Source organism: Cherax quadricarinatus, chromosome 3 (genome assembly GCF_038502225.1).
Source record: "Cherax quadricarinatus isolate ZL_2023a chromosome 3, ASM3850222v1, whole genome shotgun sequence".
Taxonomy (NCBI): domain Eukaryota; kingdom Metazoa; phylum Arthropoda; class Malacostraca; order Decapoda; family Parastacidae; genus Cherax; species Cherax quadricarinatus.
In genome coordinates, this window is record NC_091294.1 from 24,492,540 (window position 1) to 24,512,206 (window position 19,667).

The window sequence follows — 19,667 nt, forward strand, 5'->3', positions numbered from 1 at the left end:
ACAATTATTATATTATTGCAGTAGTCTGCATAACAGTAAATCTTCTGTTTTTTGTTTGAATAAAAATTCAAAATAGAAAGCAAGAGTAATATCAGAGGGGCCTGGAGATGTGACTGATGAACAAAGAAAATGTTATTTTAGAGTCAGGAATGTCTGCATTGTTCATTCCGGACCCTGTTTTGAAATGGCATATTTTTTTAATTTGCGTGAAATTGGCCAAATTGCCAATTTCTCACCACTTTATTGGGTAGTTGAAATCAGTAAATGGGCCGTTTCTTGTACTCAGTCGATAGAACAAATGGAGTCCTCAAGAAATAGCTTTGAATTTGGTCGACTGGGACAATGGAATTAGCCAAAAATAGGGCTCAAAGTGGGCGAAATCACCGATTCGTAAATATTGCCGAGGTTGCTAACTTCGTTAGAGCGTAATTTTGTAAGTTTTCCATCAGATTTCATACTTTTGGTGTTACTACCATTGGGAAAAGATTCTCTGTCATTTCATAAGAATTTTTTTTTTTTTTTTTCAAATATTTTGTGACACCAGGAGACACCTCAGGATTTAGGGTTGCAACAGTCAAAGGGTTAAAACCCATAAAACAGACCAGGGGGTTGAAGGGGGCCTTACCCATCCTCAGGAAATTTGGCAAAAATTAAATATTTCTGCTACTTTGAGCTCAATTTCAAGTTACTTCCAGTCCTTAAACCAACCAGAATCATTTCTCTTTCAGTAGTGTATCTTCTATTCTATCAAATGATACCAAGGAGCCAATAAAATCATAAAAAACATCCTGAAAACATCTGAAAGTCAGTCATTTCAAAACAAACACAAGGTTGGAGTTCTGATTTTCCCATGATGCTCCACATGGGGCAGGATTTTTTTTATACTGTGCACACTCACCACAGATCCACTCTCATTTATAGGCCTAAATTTACTCCTCAGCTTATCTGAGTGAGCTAAGCTTATGACGTAGAGCTCCGTGATGGACCCCTGGCCTCAATGACTAAATTCTATGACAGCCACTCAAAGAGTTAATATGTATACATTATATAACCAATTTTTAATACTATTTGTAAGTAAAAACAATACTGAATATTAAATATTGGGCAAATGTTCTTTGGAAGAAAAGACTAAAATTTGATATGAAATATTATGGCTCGGGAACTCTGTTCCATTATTATTCAGGTTTTTATGGGAAAATATGTTCTGAGTGCTGATCATTTGATATATGTATGATAATTTTCAGGAGCCCTACACTATTGAGCTATTTATCACTCGTTTTATAGCATTCATATTGAGGATTGAGTGTTAAATTGATTAATTCCTCAAGTCATTTCCTGATCAGCCAGGCTGTGGTGCCTGCATTCCACTGCATGTTGATAGCACCAACAGCTTGATTGATCAGGCTATCAATCAGGTCTGAGACTGGAATCAGCAACAGGTAGAGATAACAGGTGAGATTTTGTATCTCCATGCAGAAGTGGATAAAGATTCTTCTGTAATTCATGTGTGTTGTAACAGGTGACTAAAATGCCAGGAGCACGGGGCTAGTAACCCCTTCTCCTGTATAAATTGCTAAATTTAAAAAGAAAATTTTTCGTTTTTCTTTTTGGGTCACCCTGCGTTGGTGGGATATGACTGGTTTGCTGAAAAAAAAAATGTAAAATATTAAAAAGGGGAATAATTTTTTTTATAGTAATTCCAAAAACTCTCTTGATCCACATCTCACCTAATATAAGAACTGAAATTTCAGATCTATTGAAGATGAAGCAACCTTCCTCTGTGATGCTGAATGTGTCAAGAGATCCCTCCCACGATGTCTCTCTCAGCTTAGCTCGAGAAATACCTGTGTTCAACACTATAGCGTCTGGTAATAACAGTGAGAGTGCAAAACATATTGCAGAGTTGTCAAACCTGCAACAGAACAGTGTGATTAACATCATATCTGAAGCCAACATCAACCACTTTGGAAACAGCAGCTCTTCAGCACCCAAGAAAGTAAGATTAATTTTCTTTTCTGAGGCAGATTATAACTTAGATATATATTTTAAAGTCTAGGTAGTAGGTTAGCAGACAGCAGCCACCCAGGGAGGTACTACCCTCCTGCCAAGTGAGTGTAATACAGAAGCCTGTAATTGTTTTACGTGATGGTAGGATTGCTGGTGTCTTTTCTGTCTTATAAACATGCAAGATTTCAGGTACGTTTTGTTACTTCTACTTACACTTAGGTCACACTACACATGCATATACATGCATATATATATATACATGTATATATCTTCTTCTTTCAACGCACCAGACATATCCCACTGAGGTGGGGTGGCCCAAAAGGAAAAACGAAAGTTTTGCCTTTTAAATTTAGTAATATACGTATACAGGAGAAGGGGTTACTAGCCCATTGCTCCCAGCATTTTAGTCGCCTCTTATGACATGCATGGCTTACGGAGGAAGAATTCTATTCCACTTTCCCATAGAGATAAGAGGAAATAGACAAGAACAAGAACTAGAAAGAAAATAGAAGAAAACCCAGATGGGTATGTATATATATGCTTGTACATGTATGTGTAGTGTGACCTAAGTGTAAGTAGAAGTAGCAAGAAGTACCTGAAATCTTGCATGTTTATGAAACAGAAAAAAGGATACCAGCAGTCCTACCATCATGTAAAACAATTACAGGCTTTCGTTTTACACTCACTTGGCAGGAGGGTAGTACCTCCCTGGGCAGTTGCTGTCTACCAACCTACTACCTAGGATATATGGATATATATATATATATATATATATATATATATATATATATATATATATATATATATATATATATATATATATATATATATATATATATATATATATATATATATATATATATATATATATATATATATATATATATATATATATATATATATATATATATATATATATATATATATATATATATATATATATATATATATATATATATATATATATATATATATATATATATATATATATATATATATATATATATATATATATATATATATATATATATATATATATATATATATATATATATATATATATATATATATATATATATGAATGATGCTGAAAGTATTTTCTTTTTGGGGATTTTCTTTCTTTTTTTGGGGTCACCCTGCCTCGGTGGGAGACGACCAACTTGTTGAAAAAAAAAAAACTATATATATATATAGGTAGTAGGTTGGTAGACAGCAACTGCCCAGGGAGGTACTACCCTCATGCCAAGTGAGTGTAAAACGAAAGCCTGTAATTGTTTTACATGATGGTAGGACTGCTGGTATCCTTTTTTCTGTTTCTTTTTCTTTTTCTGTTTCTTTTTCTGTCTCATAAACACGCTAGATAACAGGAATATCTTGCTACTCCTACTTACACTTTGGTCACACTTCACAGACACGCACATGCATATATATATACATACATCTAGGTTTTTCTCCTTTTTCTAAATAGCTCTTGTTCCTCTTTATTTCTTCTATTGTCCATGGGGAAGTGGAAAAGAATCTTTCCTCCGTAAGCCATGCGTGTTGTATGAGGCGACTAAAATGCCGGGAGCAATGGGCTAGTAACCCCTTCTCCTGTAGACATTTACTAAAAAAGAGAAGAAGAAAAACTTTATAAAACTGGGATGCTTAAATGTGCGTGGATGTAGTGCGGATGACAAGAAACAGATGATTGCTGATGTTATGAATGAAAAGAAGTTGGATGTCCTGGCCCTAAGCGAAACAAAGCTGAAGGGGGTAGGGGAGTTTCGGTGGGGGGAAATAAATGGGATTAAATCTGGAGTATCTGAGAGAGTTAGAGCAAAGGAAGGGGTAGCAGTAATGTTGAATGATCAGTTATGGAAGGAGAAAAGAGAATATGAATGTGTAAATTCAAGAATTATGTGGATTAAAGTAAAGGTTGGATGCGAGAAGTGGGTCATAATAAGCGTGTATGCACCTGGAGAAGAGAGGAATGCAGAGGAGAGAGAGAGATTTTGGGAGATGTTAAGTGAATGTATAGGAGCCTTTGAACCAAGTGAGAGAGTAATTGTGGTAGGGGACCTGAATGCTAAAGTAGGAGAAACTTTTAGAGAGGGTGTGGTAGGTAAGTTTGGGGTACCAGGTGTAAATGATAATGGGAGACCTTTGATTGAACTTTGTATAGAAAGGGGTTTAGTTATAGGTAATACATATTTTAAGAAAAAGAGGATAAATAAGTATACAAGATATGATGTAGGGCGAAATGACAGTAGTTTGTTGGATTATGTATTGGTAGATAAAAGACTGTTGAGTAGACTTCAGGATGTACATGTTTATAGAGGGGCCACAGATATATCAGATCACTTTCTAGTTGTAGCTACACTGAGAGTAAAAGGTAGATGGGATACAAGGAGAATAGAAGCATCAGGGAAGAGAGAGGTGAAGGTTTATAAACTAAAAGAGGAGGCAGTTAGGGTAAGATACAAACAGCTATTGGAGGATAGATGGGCTAATGAGAGCATAGGCAATGGGGTCGAAGAGGAATGGGGTAGGTTTAAAAATGTAGTGTTAGAGTGTTCAGCAGAAGTTTGTGGTTACAGGAAAGTGGGTGCGGGAGGGAAGAGGAGCGATTGGTGGAATGATGATGTGAAGAGAGTAGTAAGGGAGAAAAAGTTACCATATGAGAAGTTTTTACAAAGTAGAAGTGATGCAAGGAGGGAAGAGTATATGGAGAAAAAGAGAGAGGTTAAGAGAGTGGTGAAGCAATGTAAAAAGAGAGCAAATGAGAGAGTGGGTGAGATGTTATCAACAAGTTTTGTTGAAAATAAGAAAAAGTTTTGGAGTGAGATTAACAAGTTAAGAAAGCCTAGAGAACAAATGGATTTAACAGTTAAAAATAGGAGAGGAGAGTTATTAAATGGAGAGTTAGAGGTATTGGGAAGATGGAGGGAATATTTTGAGGAATTGTTAGATGTTGATGAAGATAGGGAAGCTGTGATTTCGTGTATAGGGCAAGGAGGAACGACATCTTGTAGGAGTGAGGAAGAGCCAGTTGTGAGGGTGGGGGAAGTTCGTGAGGCAGTAGGTAAAATGAAAGGGGGTAAGGCAGCCGGGATTGATGGGATAAAGATAGAAATATTAAAAGCAGGTGGGGATATAGTTTTGGAGTGGTTGGTGCAATTATTTAATAAATGTATGGAAGAGGGTAAGGTACCTAGGGATTGGCAGAGAGCATGCATAGTTCCTTTGTATAAAGGCAAAGGGGATAAAAGAGAGTGCAAGAATTATAGGGGGATAAGTCTGCTGAGTATACCTGGTAAAGTGTATGGTAGAGTTATTATTGAAAGAATTAAGAGTAAGACAGAGAATAGGATAGCAGATGAACAAGGAGGCTTTAGGAAAGGTAGGGGGTGTGTGGACCAGGTGTTTACAGTGAAACATATAAGTGAACAGTATTTAGATAAGGCTAAAGAGGTCTTTGTGGCATTTATGGATTTGGAAAAGGCGTATGACAGGGTGGATAGGGGGGCAATGTGGCAGATGTTGCAGGTGTATGGTGTAGGAGGTAGGTTACTGAAAGCAGTGAAGAGTTTTTACGAGGATAGTGAGGCTCAAGTTAGAGTATGTAGGAAAGAGGGAAATTATTTCCCAGTAAAAGTGGGCCTTAGACAGGGATGTGTGATGTCACTGTGGTTGTTTAATATATTTATAGATGGGGTTGTAAGAGAAGTAAATGCGAGGGTCTTGGCAAAAGGCGTGGAGTTAAAAGATAAAGAATCACACATAAAGTGGAAGTTGTCACAGTTGCTCTTTGCTGATGACACTGTGCTCTTGGGAGATTCTGAAGAGAACTTGCAGAGATTGGTGGATGAATTTGGTAGGGTGTGCAAAAGAAGAAAATTGAAAGTGAATACAGGAAAGAGTAAGGTTATGAGGATAACAAAAAGATTACGTGATGAAAGATTGGATATCAGATTGGAGGGAGAGAGTATGGAGGAGGTGAACGTATTCAGATATTTGGGAGTGGACGTGTCAGCGGATGGGTCTATGAAAGATGAGGTGAATCATAGAATTGATGAGGGGAAAAGGGTGAATGGTGCACTTAGGAGTCTGTGGAGACAAAGAATATTGTCCTTGGAGGCAAAGAGGGGAATGTATGAGAGTATAGTTTTACCAACGCTCTTATATGGGTGTGAAGCATGGGTGATGAATGTTGCAGCGAGGAGAAGGCTGGAGGCAGTGGAGATGTCATGTCTGAGAGCAATGTGTGGTGTGAATATAATGCAGAGAATTCGTAGTTTGAAAGTTAGAAGGAGGTGCGGGATTACCAAAACTGTTGTCCAGAGGGCTGAGGAAGGGTTGTTGAGGTGGTTCGGACATGTGGAGAGAATGTATCAGTCTGTAGTGGAAGGAAGGCGGGGTAGGGGTCGGCCTAGGAAAGGTTGGAGGGAGGGGGTAAAGGAGGTTTTGTGTGCGAGGGGCTTGGACTTCCAGCAGGCATGCGTGAGCGTGTTTGATAGGAGTAAATGGAGACAAATGGTTTTTAATACTTGACGTGCTGTTGGAGTGTGAGCAAAGTAACATTTATGAAGGGGTTCAGGGAAACCGGCAGGCCGGACTTGAGTCCTGGAGATGGGAAGTACAGTGCCTGCACTCTGAAGGAGGGGTGTTTATGTTGCAGTTTAAAAACTGTAGTGTAAAGCACCCTTCTGGCAAGACAGTGATGGAGTGAATGATGGTGAAAGTTTTTCTTTTTCGGGCCACCCTGCCATGGTGGGAATCGGCCAGTGTGATAATAATAATATATGTATATATATATTTATATATATATATATATATATATATATATATATATATATATATATATATATATATATATATATATATATATATATATATTTATATACATATATATGTATATATATGTGTCACGGAGGCACTCTCCAGCGAGCTCAATATCTGGTTCCTGGACGACGGTACCCTAGCTGGCACAACAGAATCTCTCTTGGAGGACATCAGTAAAATTAAAGACATGGGAGAAAGCCTGGGCCTTTCTTTAACCCTTTCAGGGTCCAAGGCCCAAATCTGGAGTCACGCACCAGTGTCCAAGAATTTTCAAAAAAAAAAAATTGTTATTTTTTCTTTTGAAATCGTAAAGAATCTTTTTGTGAAGGTAATAAAACAAAAAGTACGAAATTTGGTGGAAAATTGACGAAATTATGCTCTCGCGAATTTTGATGTGTCAGCGACATTTACGAATCGGCGATTTTGCCGACTTTGACTCCCATTTTAGGCCAATTACATTATTCCAATCAACCAAATTCTTAGCTATTTCACTAGTATTACTTCTATTCTATCGATTGAGCACAAGAAATCGCCAAGTCAACTGTTTCAACTACAAAATAAAGTGATCGGAAATTGTTAATTTGGCCAATTTAACACAAAGTTCAAAATATTCCAATTTCAAAATAGGGTCCAGAATAAACAATGTAGGCATTCCTGGCACTAAACTAACATTTCCTCTGTTCATTAGTTATGTTTTGAGGCTTTACAAATAAATTCCATTTTGATTTTTTATTCACATAATGAATTTTTATTCACACCAAAAAATAGAAGATTTACTGTTATGCAATACTGTAATAATTGTATAAATATCATCACCATATTTGTGAATGTATATTAGACCCACCAGCTGACGTGTATTAGACGTGTGAGGTCGTTTGTTTACTCTTGAATATCGGCAAAAATTTAACATTTCCGCTACTTTGAGCTCAGTTTCAAGCCATTTCCAGTGCTAAAACCAATCAAAATCATCTCTATTTCTGTAATATGTCTTCCATTCTATCAAATGAGATCAAGAAATCGCAAATACAACTATAAAAAACATACGAAAAAACACTGCAAAGTTGCTGTTTTAATTGAAAAATCATGATTTAAGTTTTTTTCTCTCATTATACACAGTGTGCTGCAGGATCTGTTTTATGTGGTGCACACATACCACATAGATGTATTCTCTCATATCTAGGCCCAAATGTACCACTCACAGTTTATCAGAGTGAGCTGAGCTCATGGCGTAGATCTACGGTTTGGACCCTGAACGTAAAGCCGTAGATCTACGGGACAGACCCTGAAAGGGTTAAACCCCACCAAATGTGAAATAGTTTCTACCAATCAACAGATGATCCAGAATATTAGTGCCGTTTTACCAGGAGCATGAGCCATTGATCCAGCCAATAGCACTCTCCTCGGTGCTCCTCTTGGGTTCAATGCCATCGATCTGATCCTAGGAAAAAAAGTCTCAGACCTCCGGACGATGGAAAGCAGGATGAAAGACATTGACACACACGATGCCTTCTACCTACTCACCAGGTGTCTGTCAATCCCAAAACTTACCTATTTTCTGAGATGCTCCCCAGCCTTCAGCAGTCCAAAACTCAAGGAATATGACTCTCTCTTGAAGGCCATGCTAGAGAGTGTATTGAATCTTTCCCTTGACGATGGACAGTGGTTGCAAGCCTCACTTCCGGTCAGGCTTGGAGGGCTAGGAGTACGCAGATCCTCCCAGATTGCTCTACCAGCTTTCCTATCCTCTTCCATTGCATCAAACGAGTTGATAAGACAAATTCTTCCTGACACCCTCAGTGACTCAGCAGGAATAGAAGACCCTAGCTATGTCAGTGCCATCACCAAATGGGAGACTCTTGCTGCTCCAGCACCAAACCCTAGTGCAGCACTGGCCCACAAACAGTCAAGCTGGGATAGCCCAATTGCTGAAAAGGTGCTTGCCAACATGCTCAGGGCTGCAACATCAGATAGGGAGATTGCCCGTCTCCAGGCTGTGAGTGCACCTCACTCCGGGGACTTCCTCCAAACAGTTCCCATATCGGCAATGGGAATGCGACTCGACCCTAAGACCCTCCATATTGCAGTGGCTCTGCACCTTGCTGCCCCAATTCACACAGAATATATGTGTATTTGCGGCGAAGTGCAAGCAGACCAATACGGTCTACATGGTCTTAACTGTTCCAAAACCAAGGGCTGGCATGCAAGACACAATGAGGTCAACGACATCATTAAGAGAACCCTTGCTACAGCTGGATGCCCTGCCGAGAGGGAGCCACGATCACTTGCAGCAAACAATACCCACAACCCAGCAAACTGCCCCGACGGGATCACCATCTATCCTTGGAAGAATGGCAAGCTCTTAGCATGGGACTATACCTGTGTGTCCACACTGGCTGACACCTATATCCATCACAGTGTGGGGCAACAGGGAGGAGCTGCTGACCACAGGGAGGAATACAAGATCAGCAAGTCCACGGACATTAGCCAACAGTATCAATTTGTCCCAGTGGAATCAGAGACCTTGGGATCATGGGGAAAAAATGCCACACGTTTCCTTAAAGAATTGGGTTCCAGACTCATCGACACCACCAGGGACCCAAGGGCAGCCACTTTCTTGTTCCAGCGCCTCAGCGTCGCCATCCAGAGGGGAAATGCTTGCTGCATACTTGGCTCACGTCCAGCCTCGGAGGAGCTGGAGGAAATTCATGATCTTTGATACATTGTGCCATTGTATTCATGTTTATGTTTTTTTCTGTAAATGTATTTTGTTTATTAATATATATATATATATACAGTGGACCCCCGCTTAACGATCACCTCCAAATGCGACCAATTATGTAAGTGTATTTATGTAAGTGCGTTTGTACGTGTATGTTTGGGGGTCTGAAATGGACTAATCTACTTCACAATATTCCTTATGGGAAAAAATTCGGTCAGTACTGGCACCTGAACATACTACTGGAATGAAAAAAGTTCGTTAACCGGGGGTCCACTGTATATATATATATATATATATATATATATATACATATATATATATATATATATATATATAGAAGTGATGCAAGTAGAAGTGATGCAAGGAGGGAAGAGTATATGGAGAAAAAGAGAGAAGTTAAGAGAGTGGTGAAGCAATGTAAAAAGAGAGCAAATGAGAGAGTGGGTGAGATGTTATCAACAAATTTTGTTGAAAATAAGAAAAAGTTTTGGAGTGAGATTTAACAAGTTAAGAAAGCCTAGAGAACAAATGGATTTGTCAGTTAAAAATAGGAGAGGAGAGTTATTAAATGGAGAGTTAGAGGTATTGGGAAGATGGAAGGAATATTTTGAGGAATTGTTAAATGTTGATGAAGATAGGGAAGCTGTGATTTCGTGTATAGGGCAAGGAGGAATAACATCTTGTAGGAGTGAGGAAGAGCCAGTTGTGAGTGTGGGGGAAGTTCGTGAGGCAGTAGGTAAAATGAAAGGGGGTAAGGCAGCCGGGATTGATGGGATAAAGATAGAAATATTAAAAGCAGGTGGGGATATAGTTTTGGAGTGGTTGGTGCAATTATTTAATAAATGTATGGAAGAGGGTAAGGTACCTAGGGATTGGCAGAGAGCATGCATAGTTCCTTTGTATAAAGGCAAAGGGGATAAAAGAGAGTGCAAAAATTATAGGGGGATAAGTCTGTTGAGTGTACCTGGTAAAGTGTATGGTAGAGTTATAATTGAAAGAATTAAGAGTAAGACGGAGAATAGGATAGCAGATGAACAAGGAGGCTTTAGGAAAGGTAGGGGGTGTGTGGACCAGGTGTTTACAGTGAAACATATAAGTGAACAGTATTTAGATAAGGCTAAAGAGGTCTTTGTGGCATTTATGGATGTGGAAAAGGCGCATGACAGGGTGGATAGGGGGGCAATGTGGCAGATGTTGCAAGGGTATGGTGTAGGAGGTAGGTTACTGAAAGCAGTGAAGAGTTTTTACGAGGATAGTGAGGCTCAAGTTAGAGTATGTAGGAAAGAGGGAAATTTTTTCCCAGTAAAAGTAGGCCTTAGACAAGGATGTGTGATGTCACCGTGGTTGTTTAATATATTTATAGATGGGGTTGTAAGAGAAGTAAATGCGAGGGTCTTGGCAAGAGGCGTGGAGTTAAAAGATAAAGAATCACACACAAAGTGGGAGTTGTCACAGCTGCTCTTTGCTGATGACACTGTGCTCTTGGGAGATTCTGAAGAGAAGTTGCAGAGATTGGTGGATGAATTTGGTAGGGTGTGCAAAAGAAGAAAATTAAAGGTGAATACAGGAAAGAGTAAGGTTATGAGGATAACAAAAAGATTAGGTGATGAAAGATTGAATATCAGATTGGAGGGAGAGAGTATGGAGGAGGTGAACGTATTCAGATATTTGGGAGTGGACGTGTCAGCGGATGGGTCTATGAAAGATGAGGTGAATCATAGAATTGATGAGGGAAAAAGAGTGAGTGGTGCACTTAGGAGTCTGTGGAGACAAAGAACTTTGTCCTTGGAGGCAAAGAGGGGAATGTATGAGAGTATAGTTTTACCAACGCTCTTATATGGGTGTGAAGCGTGGGTGATGAATGTTGCAGCGAGGAGAAGGCTGGAGGCAGTGGAGATGTCATGTCTGAGGGCAATGTGTGGTGTGAATATAATGCAGAGAATTCGTAGTTTGGAAGTTAGGAGGAGGTGCGGGATTACCAAAACTGTTGTCCAGAGGGCTGAGGAAGGGTTGTTGAGGTGGTTCGGACATGTAGAGAGAATGGAGCGAAACAGAATGACTTCAAGAGTGTATCAGTCTGTAGTGGAAGGAAGGCGGGGTAGGGGTCGGCCTAGGAAGGGTTGGAGGGAGGGGGTAAAGGAGGTTTTGTGTGCGAGGGGCTTGGACTTCCAGCAGGCATGCGTGAGCGTGTTTGATAGGAGTGAATGGAGACAAATGGTTTTTAATACTTGACGTGCTGTTGGAGTGTGAGCAAAGTAACATTTATGAAGGGATTCAGGGAAACCGGCAGGCCGGACTTGAGTCCTGGAGATGGGAAGTACAGTGCCTGCACTCTGAAGGAGGGGTGTTAATGTTGCAGTTTAAAAACTGTAGTGTAAAGCACCCTTCTGGCAAGACAGTGATGGAGTGAATGATGGTGAAAGTTTTTCTTTTTCGGGCCACCCTGCCTTGGTGGGAATCGGCCGGTGTGATAATAAAAAAAATATATATATATAGTGTAGAGGAGAGAGAGAGATTCTGGGAAATGTTGAGTGAATGCGTGGGGATTTTGAATCAAGTGTGAGAGTAATGGTAGTTGGGTATTTCAATGCTAAAGTGGGTAAAAATGTTATGGAGGGAGTAGTAGGTAAATTTGGGGTGCCAGGGGTAAATGTAAATGGGGAGCCTTTAATTGAGCTATGTGTAGAAAGAAATTTGGTAATAAGTAATACATATTTTATGAAAAAGAGGATAAATAAATATACAAGGTATGATGTAGCACGTAATGAAAGTAGTTTGTTAGATTATGTATTGGTGGATAAAAGGTTGATGGGTAGGCTCCAGGATGTACATGTTTATAGAGGGGCAACTGATATATCGGATCATTATTTAGTTGTAGCTACAGTTAGAGTAAGAGGTAGATGGGAAAAGAGGAAGGTGGCAACAACAAGTAAGAGGGAGGTGAAAGTGTATAAACTAAGGGAGGAGGAAGTTCGGGCAAGATATAAGCGACTATTGGCAGAAAGGTGGGCTAGTGCAAAGATGAGTAGTGGGGGGGGGGGGTTGAAGAGGGTTGGAATAGTTTTAAAAATGCAGTATTAGAATGTGGGGCAGAAGTTTGTGGTTATAGGAGGGTGGGGGCAGGAGGAAAGAGGAGTGATTGGTGGAATGATGAAGTAAAGGGTGTGATAAAAGAGAAAAAGGTAGCTTACGAGAGGTTTTTACAAAGCAGAAGTGTTATAAGAAGAGCAGAGTATATGGAGAGTAAAAGAAAGGTGAAGAGAGTGGTGAGAGAGTGCAAAAGGAGAGCAGATGAAAGAGTGGGAGAGGCACTGTCAAGAAATTTTAATGAAAATAAGAAAAAATTTTGGAGTGAGTTAAACAAGTTAAGAAAGCCTAGGGAAAGTATGGATTTGTCAGTTAAAAACAGAGTAGGGGAGTTAGTAGATGGGGAGAGGGAGGTATTAGGTAGATGGGGAGAATATTTTGAGGAACTTTTAAATGTTGAGGAAGAAAGGGAGGCGGTAATTTCATGCACTGGCCAGGGAGGTATACCATCTTTTAGGAGTGAAGAAGAGCAGAATGTAAGTGTGGTGGAGGTATGTGAGGCATTACGTAGAATGAAAGGGGGTAAAGCAGCTGGAACTGATGGGATCATGACAGAAATGTTAAAAGCAGTGGGGGGATATAGTGTTGGAGTGGTTGGTATTTTTGTTTAATAAATGTATAAAAGAGGGGAAGGTACCTAGGGATTGGCAGAGAGCATGTATAGTCCCTTTATATAAAGGGAAAGGGGACAAAAGAGATTGTAAAAATTATAGAGGAATAAGTTTACTGAGTATACCAGGAAAAGTATACGGTAGAGTTATAATTGAAAGAATTAGAGGTAAGACAGAATGTAGAATTGCGGATGAGCAAGGAGGCTTCAGAGTGGGTAGGCGGTATGTAGATCAAGTGTTTACATTGAAGCATATATGTGAAGAGTATTTAGATAAAGGTAGGGAAGTTTTTATTGCATTTATGGATTTAGAAAAGGCATATGATAGAGTGGATAGAAGAGCAATGTGGCAGATGTTGCAAGTATATGGAATAGGTGGTAAGTTACTAAATGCTGTAAAGAGCTTTTATGAGGATAGTGAGGCTCAGGTTAGGGTGTGTAGAAGAGAGGGAGAATACTTCCCGGTAAAAGTAGGTCTTAGACAGGGATGTGTAATGTCACCATGGTTGTTTAATATATTTATAGATGGGGTTGTAAAGGAAGTAAATGCTAGGGTGTTCAGGAGAGGGGTGGGATTAAATTTTGGGGAATCAAATTCAAAATGGGAATTGACACAGTTACATTTTGCTGATGATACTGTGCTTATGGGAGATTCTAAAGAAAAATTGCAAAGGTTAGTGGATGAGTTTGAGAATGTGTGTAAAGGTAGAAAGTTGAAAGTGAACATAGAAAAGAGTAAGGTGATGAGGGTATCAAATGATTTAGATAAAGAAAAATTTGATATCAAATTGGGGAGGAAGAGTATGGAAGAAGTGAATGTTTTCAGATACTTGGGAGTTGACGTATCGGCGGATGGATTTATGAAGGATGAGGTTAATCATAGAATTGATGAGGGAAAAAAGGTGAGTGGTGCGTTGAGGTATATGTGGAGTCAAAAAACGTTATCTATGGAGGCAAAGAAGGGAATGTATGAAAGTATAGTAGTACCAACACTCTTATATGGATGTGAAGCTTGGGTGGTAAATGCAGCAGCGAGGAGACGGTTGGAGGCAGTGGAGATGTCCTGTCTAAGGGCAATGTGTGGTGTAAATATTATGCAGAAAATTTGGAGTGTGGAAATTAGGAAAAGGTGTGGAGTTAATAAAAGCATTAGTCAGAGGGCAGAAGAGGGGTTGTTCAGGTGGTTTGGTCATTTAGAGAGAATGGATCAAAGTAGAATGACATGGAAAGCATATAAATCTATAGGGGAAGGAAAGAGGGGTAGGGGTCGTCCTCGAAAGGGTTGGAAAGAGGGGGTAAAGGAGGTTTTGTGGGCAAGGGGCTTGGACTTCCAGCAAGCGTGCATGAGCGTGTTAGATAGGAGTGAATGGAGACGAATGACACTTGGGACCTGACGATCTGTTGGAGTGTGAGCAGGGTAATATTTGGTGAAGGGATTCAGGAAAACCGGTTATTTTCATATAGTCAGACTTGAGTCCTGGATATGGGAAGTACAATGCCTGCACTTTAAAGGAGGGGTTTGGGATATTGGCAGTTTGGAGGGATATGTTTTGTATCTTTATACATATATGCTTCTAAACTGTTGTATTCTGAGCACCTCTGCAAAAGCAGTGATAATGTGTGAGTGTGGTGAAAGTGTTGAATGATGATGAAAGTATTTTCTTTTTGGGGATTTTCTTTCTTTTTTGGGTCACCCTGCCTCGGTGGGAGATGGCCGACTTGTTGAGAAAAAGAATATACATACATACATACATACATACATACATACATACATACATACATACATACGCACCTCTGGATTTTCTTCTCTTTTCTTACTATTTCTTGTTCTTGTTTATTTCCTCTTATCTTCATGGGGAAGTGGAGCAGAATTCTTCCTCCATAAGCTGTGTCATAAGAGTCGACTAAAATGTCGAGAGAAAGGGGCTAGTAACTGCTTCTCATGTATGCATTACTAAATTTAAAAAGAGAAACTTTAGTTTTTCTATATAGGCCACCCTGCCTCGGTGGGATACAGCCTGGTTGTTAGAAAATTATATATATTTTAGAGTTGGTAAACAGTATAAATATTATTGGCCTGGTGCTTAGTGGGAGCATGCCTGTGATTGGTTTTAACCCTTTGATCAAAGTGTTGAGACCTCTGCTTCCAAACTTGCTCATAGTGTTGAAGAATTAAAAAAAAAGAAAATCATGAAATGATAGAGAATCTTTTTCCAAAGGTAGCAAAATGAAAAGTTTGAAATTTGATAGAAATCTTACAAAATTATTCTCTTGCGAGGTTAGCGGTCTTGCCGATTATTACAACCCAGGAGTCCAAATGGCCTGTTATCCTGTGTGTAAAGGGAGCAAAATAAACACAGCAGAAAAGTTTTGACTTATATTATCCTTCACCAATTTAGAACAGCAGTATGTACACTATATACACTATGTACAGTGATAGGTATTAGTGCACTCCACGGTAAGCAAGGCAGAATAGAAGCCACTAGAGAGCAGACCATGCTTCAACCAGCTCTAGAGTGGGAATGACAATGGCAGACAGGAGAGTGGTACCCATATAACCTCTGCGATTGCCAAAACCATCTTCTAATTGGCTGGAACCTGGTTACTGGTTGAACGACGGGGCCCCATCGTCAACCCTCAGTTACCTGGTTCACTGGTTAGGGGAGATAGCCTGTGAATGAGGGTGTGTACATGCGCCGAATAAAGGTTATGTACTCTTTGCATGCCACACCCCCACCCCGAGAAGGCTCAGGATTAGGCTACCACCTTCCAGTGGTAACCGTGCCGCCATGGCACAAAATAATGGGACCGCCTTTCCTCTCAACCATCCAACTCTTAGATAGCGCTCAGCTTTTCTTGTGACAAAAAGCAAACCCTAAACTCAGAGCGAGACAGCAGACAGTCGGGCTAGCTTAGGTCCAAGATACAGGCGGACGGTAGCCCGCATCCCCTCACTAAAAAAAAATCCCACACCAGGGGATAAAAAAAAAGAGCTTAGAAGGGGTTACCACAAGTAACCTAACACATCCTTACCTAATATACAATTATAAATAATATTAGATTCTAGATAAGGAGTCTGCCAACATATTTTCTTTGCCGGGAATATGTACAATTTTCAAACAATAGGGTTGCAGTCGTAATGTCCACCGCATGAGCCTTGTGTTGTGGTTCTTCATGGCTTGGAGATATACTAGAGGATTGTGATCACTGTAGACAGTGACCACCTGAGATGTCTGGCCCACATAAACATCGAAATGCTTCAAAGCCAGTACTAGCGCGAGGGCTTTTTTTTCAATGGTAGAGTAAGCCCTCTGATGCGGCTGGAACTTTGCTGAAAAATAGGCAATAGGCTGCAACCTCTGAAGCCTCCTTGCTCATTTGCAATCCTACTCTCTGTCTTACCTCTAATTCTTTCAACCCTACTGTACACTTTTCCTGGTATACTCAGTAAACTTATTCCCCTATAATTTTTACAATCTCATTTGTTCCCCTTCCCTTTATATAAAGGAACTATACATGCTCTCTGCCAATCCCTAGGTACCTTTCCCTCATTATCTTTTGATGCTACACTTCTTCCAAATGCTCTAGCATTCACTACTTCTACATCTTTATCTATAAATAACAATGGTGACATCACATTTCCTTGTTTAAGGCCTACTTTTACTGGAAAATAATGCCCCTCTCTCTTGTACATACCCATACCTTAGCCTTGTTATCCACAAAAAAACCTTTTTACTTCTATAAATAACTGCTTCAGACTTCAGGATGTACATGTTTATAGAGGGGCCACAGATATATCAGATCACTTTCTAGTTGTAGCTACACTGAGAGTAAAAGGTAGATGGGATACAAGGAGAATAGAAGCATCAGGGAAGAGAGAGGTGAAGGTTTATAAACTAAAAGAGGAGGCAGTTAGAGTAAGATATAAACAGCTATTGGAGGATAGATGGGCTAATGAGAGCATAGGCAATGAGGTCGAAGAGGTATGGGGTAGGTTTAAAAATGTAGTGCTAGAGTGTTCAGCAGAAATTTGTGGTTACAGGAAAGTGGGTGTGGGAGGGAAGAGGAGCGATTGGTGGAATGATGATGTAAAGAGAGTAGTAAGGGAGAAAAAGTTAGCATATGAGAAGTTTTTACAAAGTAGAAGTGATGCAAGGAGGGAAGAGTATATGGAGAAAAAGAGAGAGGTTAAGAGAGTGGTGAAGCAATGTAAAAAGAGAGCAAATGAGAGAGTGGGCGAGATGTTATCAACAAATTTTGTTGAAAATAAGAAAAAGTTTTGGAGTGAGATTAACAAGTTAAGGAAGCCTAGAGAACAAATGAATTTGTCAGTTAAAAATAGGAGAGGAGAGTTATTAAATGGAGAGTTAGAGGTATTGGGAAGATGAAGGGAATATTTTGAGGAATTGTTAAATGTTGATGATGATAGGGAAGCTGGGATTTCATGTATAGGGCAAGGAGGAATAACATCTTGTAGGAGTGAGGAAGAGCCAGTTGTGAGTGTGGGGGAAGTTCGTGAGGCAGTAGGTAAAATGAAAGGGGGTAAGGCAGCCGGGATTGATGGGATAAAGATAGAAATGTTAAAAACAGGTGGGGACATAGTTTTGGAGTGGTTGGTGCAATTATTTAATAAATGTATGGAAGAGGGTAAGGTACCTAGGGATTGGCAGAGAGCATGCATAGTTCCTTTGTATAAAGGCAAAGGGGACAAAAGAGAGTGCAAAAATTATAGGGGGATAAGTCTGTTGAGTATACCTGGTAAAGTGTATGGTAGAGTTATTATTGAAAGAATTAAGAGTAAGACAGAGAATAGGATAGCAGATGAACAAGGAGGCTTTAGGAAAGGTAGGGGGGTGTGTGGACCAGGTGCTTACAGTGAAACATATAAGTGAACAGTATTTAGATAAGGCTAAAGAGGTCTTTGTGGCATTTATGGATTTGGAAAAGGCGTATGACAGGGTGGATAGGGGGGCAATGTGGCAGATGTTGCAGGTGTATGGTGTAGGAGGTAGGTTACTGAAAGCAGTGAAGAGTTTTTACGAGGATAGTGAGGCTCAAGTTAGAGTATGTAGGAAAGAGGGAAATTATTTCCCAGTAAAAGTAGGCCTTAGACAAGGATGTGTGATGTCACCATGGTTGTTTAATATATTTATAGATGGGGTTGTAAGAGAAGTAAATGCGAGGGTCTTGGCAAGAGGCGTGGAGTTAAAAGATAAAGAATCACACATAAAGTGGGAGTTGTCACAGTTGCTCTTTGCTGATGACACTGTGCTCTTGGAAGATTCTGAAGAGAAGTTGCAGAGATTGGTGGATGAATTTGGTAGGGTATGCAAACGAAGAAAATTAAAAGTGAATACAGGAAAGAGTAAGGTTATGAGGATAACAAAAAGATTAGGTGATGAAAGATTGGATATCAGATTGGAGGGAGAGAGTATGGAGGAGGTGAATGTATTCAGATATTTGGGAGTGGACGTGTCAGCGGATGGGTCTATGAAGGATGAGGTGAATCATAGAATTGATGAGGGGAAAAGGGTGAGTCTGTGGAGACAAAGAACTTTGTCCTTGGAGGCAAAGAGGGGAATGTATGAGAGTATAGTTTTACCAACGCTCTTATATGGGTGTGAAGCATGAGTGATGAATGTTGCAGCGAGGAGAAGGCTGGAGGCAGTGGAGATGTCATGTCTGAGGGCAATGTGTGGTGTGAATATAATGCAGAGAATTCGTAGTTTGGAAGTTAGGAGGAGGTGCGGGATTACCAAAACTGTTGTCCAGAGGGCTGAGGAAGGGTTGTTGAGGTGGTTCGGACATGTAGAGAGAGTGGAGTGAAACAGAATGACTTCAAGAGTGTATCAGTCTGTAGTGGGAGGAAGGCGGGGTAGGGGTCGGCCTAGGAAAGGTTGGAGGGAGGGGGTAAAGGAGGTTTTGTGCGCGAGGGGCTTGGACTTCCAGCAGGCATGCGTGAGCGTGTTTGATAGGAGTGAATGGAGACAAATGGTTTTTAATACTTGATGTGCTGTTGGAGTGTGAGCAAAGTAACATTTATGAAGGGGTTCAGGGAAACCGGCAGGCCGGACTTGAGTCCTGGAGATGGGAAGTACAGTGCCTGCACTCTGAAGGAGGGGTGTTAATGTTGCAGTTTAAAAACTGTAGTGTAAAGCACCCTTCTGGCAAGACAGTGATGGAGTGAATGATGGTGAAAGTTTTTCTTTTTCGGGCCACCCTGCCTTGGTGGGAATCGGCCAGTGTGATAATAATAATAATAAAAAAAAATAACCGCTCACCTCTTCCATACATGTGCAACATCTGCCCCATTATTTCTCTCTCCACCCTATCATATGCCATTTCTAAATCAATAAATTCAATAAAAAGTTCCTTATCTCTAAGTATTATTCACTTTTATGTTTAAATGGAAACACTTAG

The 19,667-nt window shown here is 40.0% G+C and overlaps 1 protein-coding gene across 4 annotated transcripts in view; it reads left to right on the forward strand.

Annotated features, from left to right (window-relative positions):
- The window catches only part of LOC128684088 (streptococcal hemagglutinin), a 184,911-nt gene that overhangs the window by 68,397 nt on the left and 96,847 nt on the right, over positions 1 to 19,667 (forward strand). For all 4 annotated transcript variants that reach the window (XM_053770225.2, XM_070090845.1, XM_070090852.1 and 1 more), the window contains exon 4: positions 1,752 to 1,996. In XM_053770225.2, the coding sequence (XP_053626200.2) occupies positions 1,752 to 1,996 (245 nt within the window). The remainder of the gene's footprint in view (positions 1 to 1,751; positions 1,997 to 19,667) is intronic.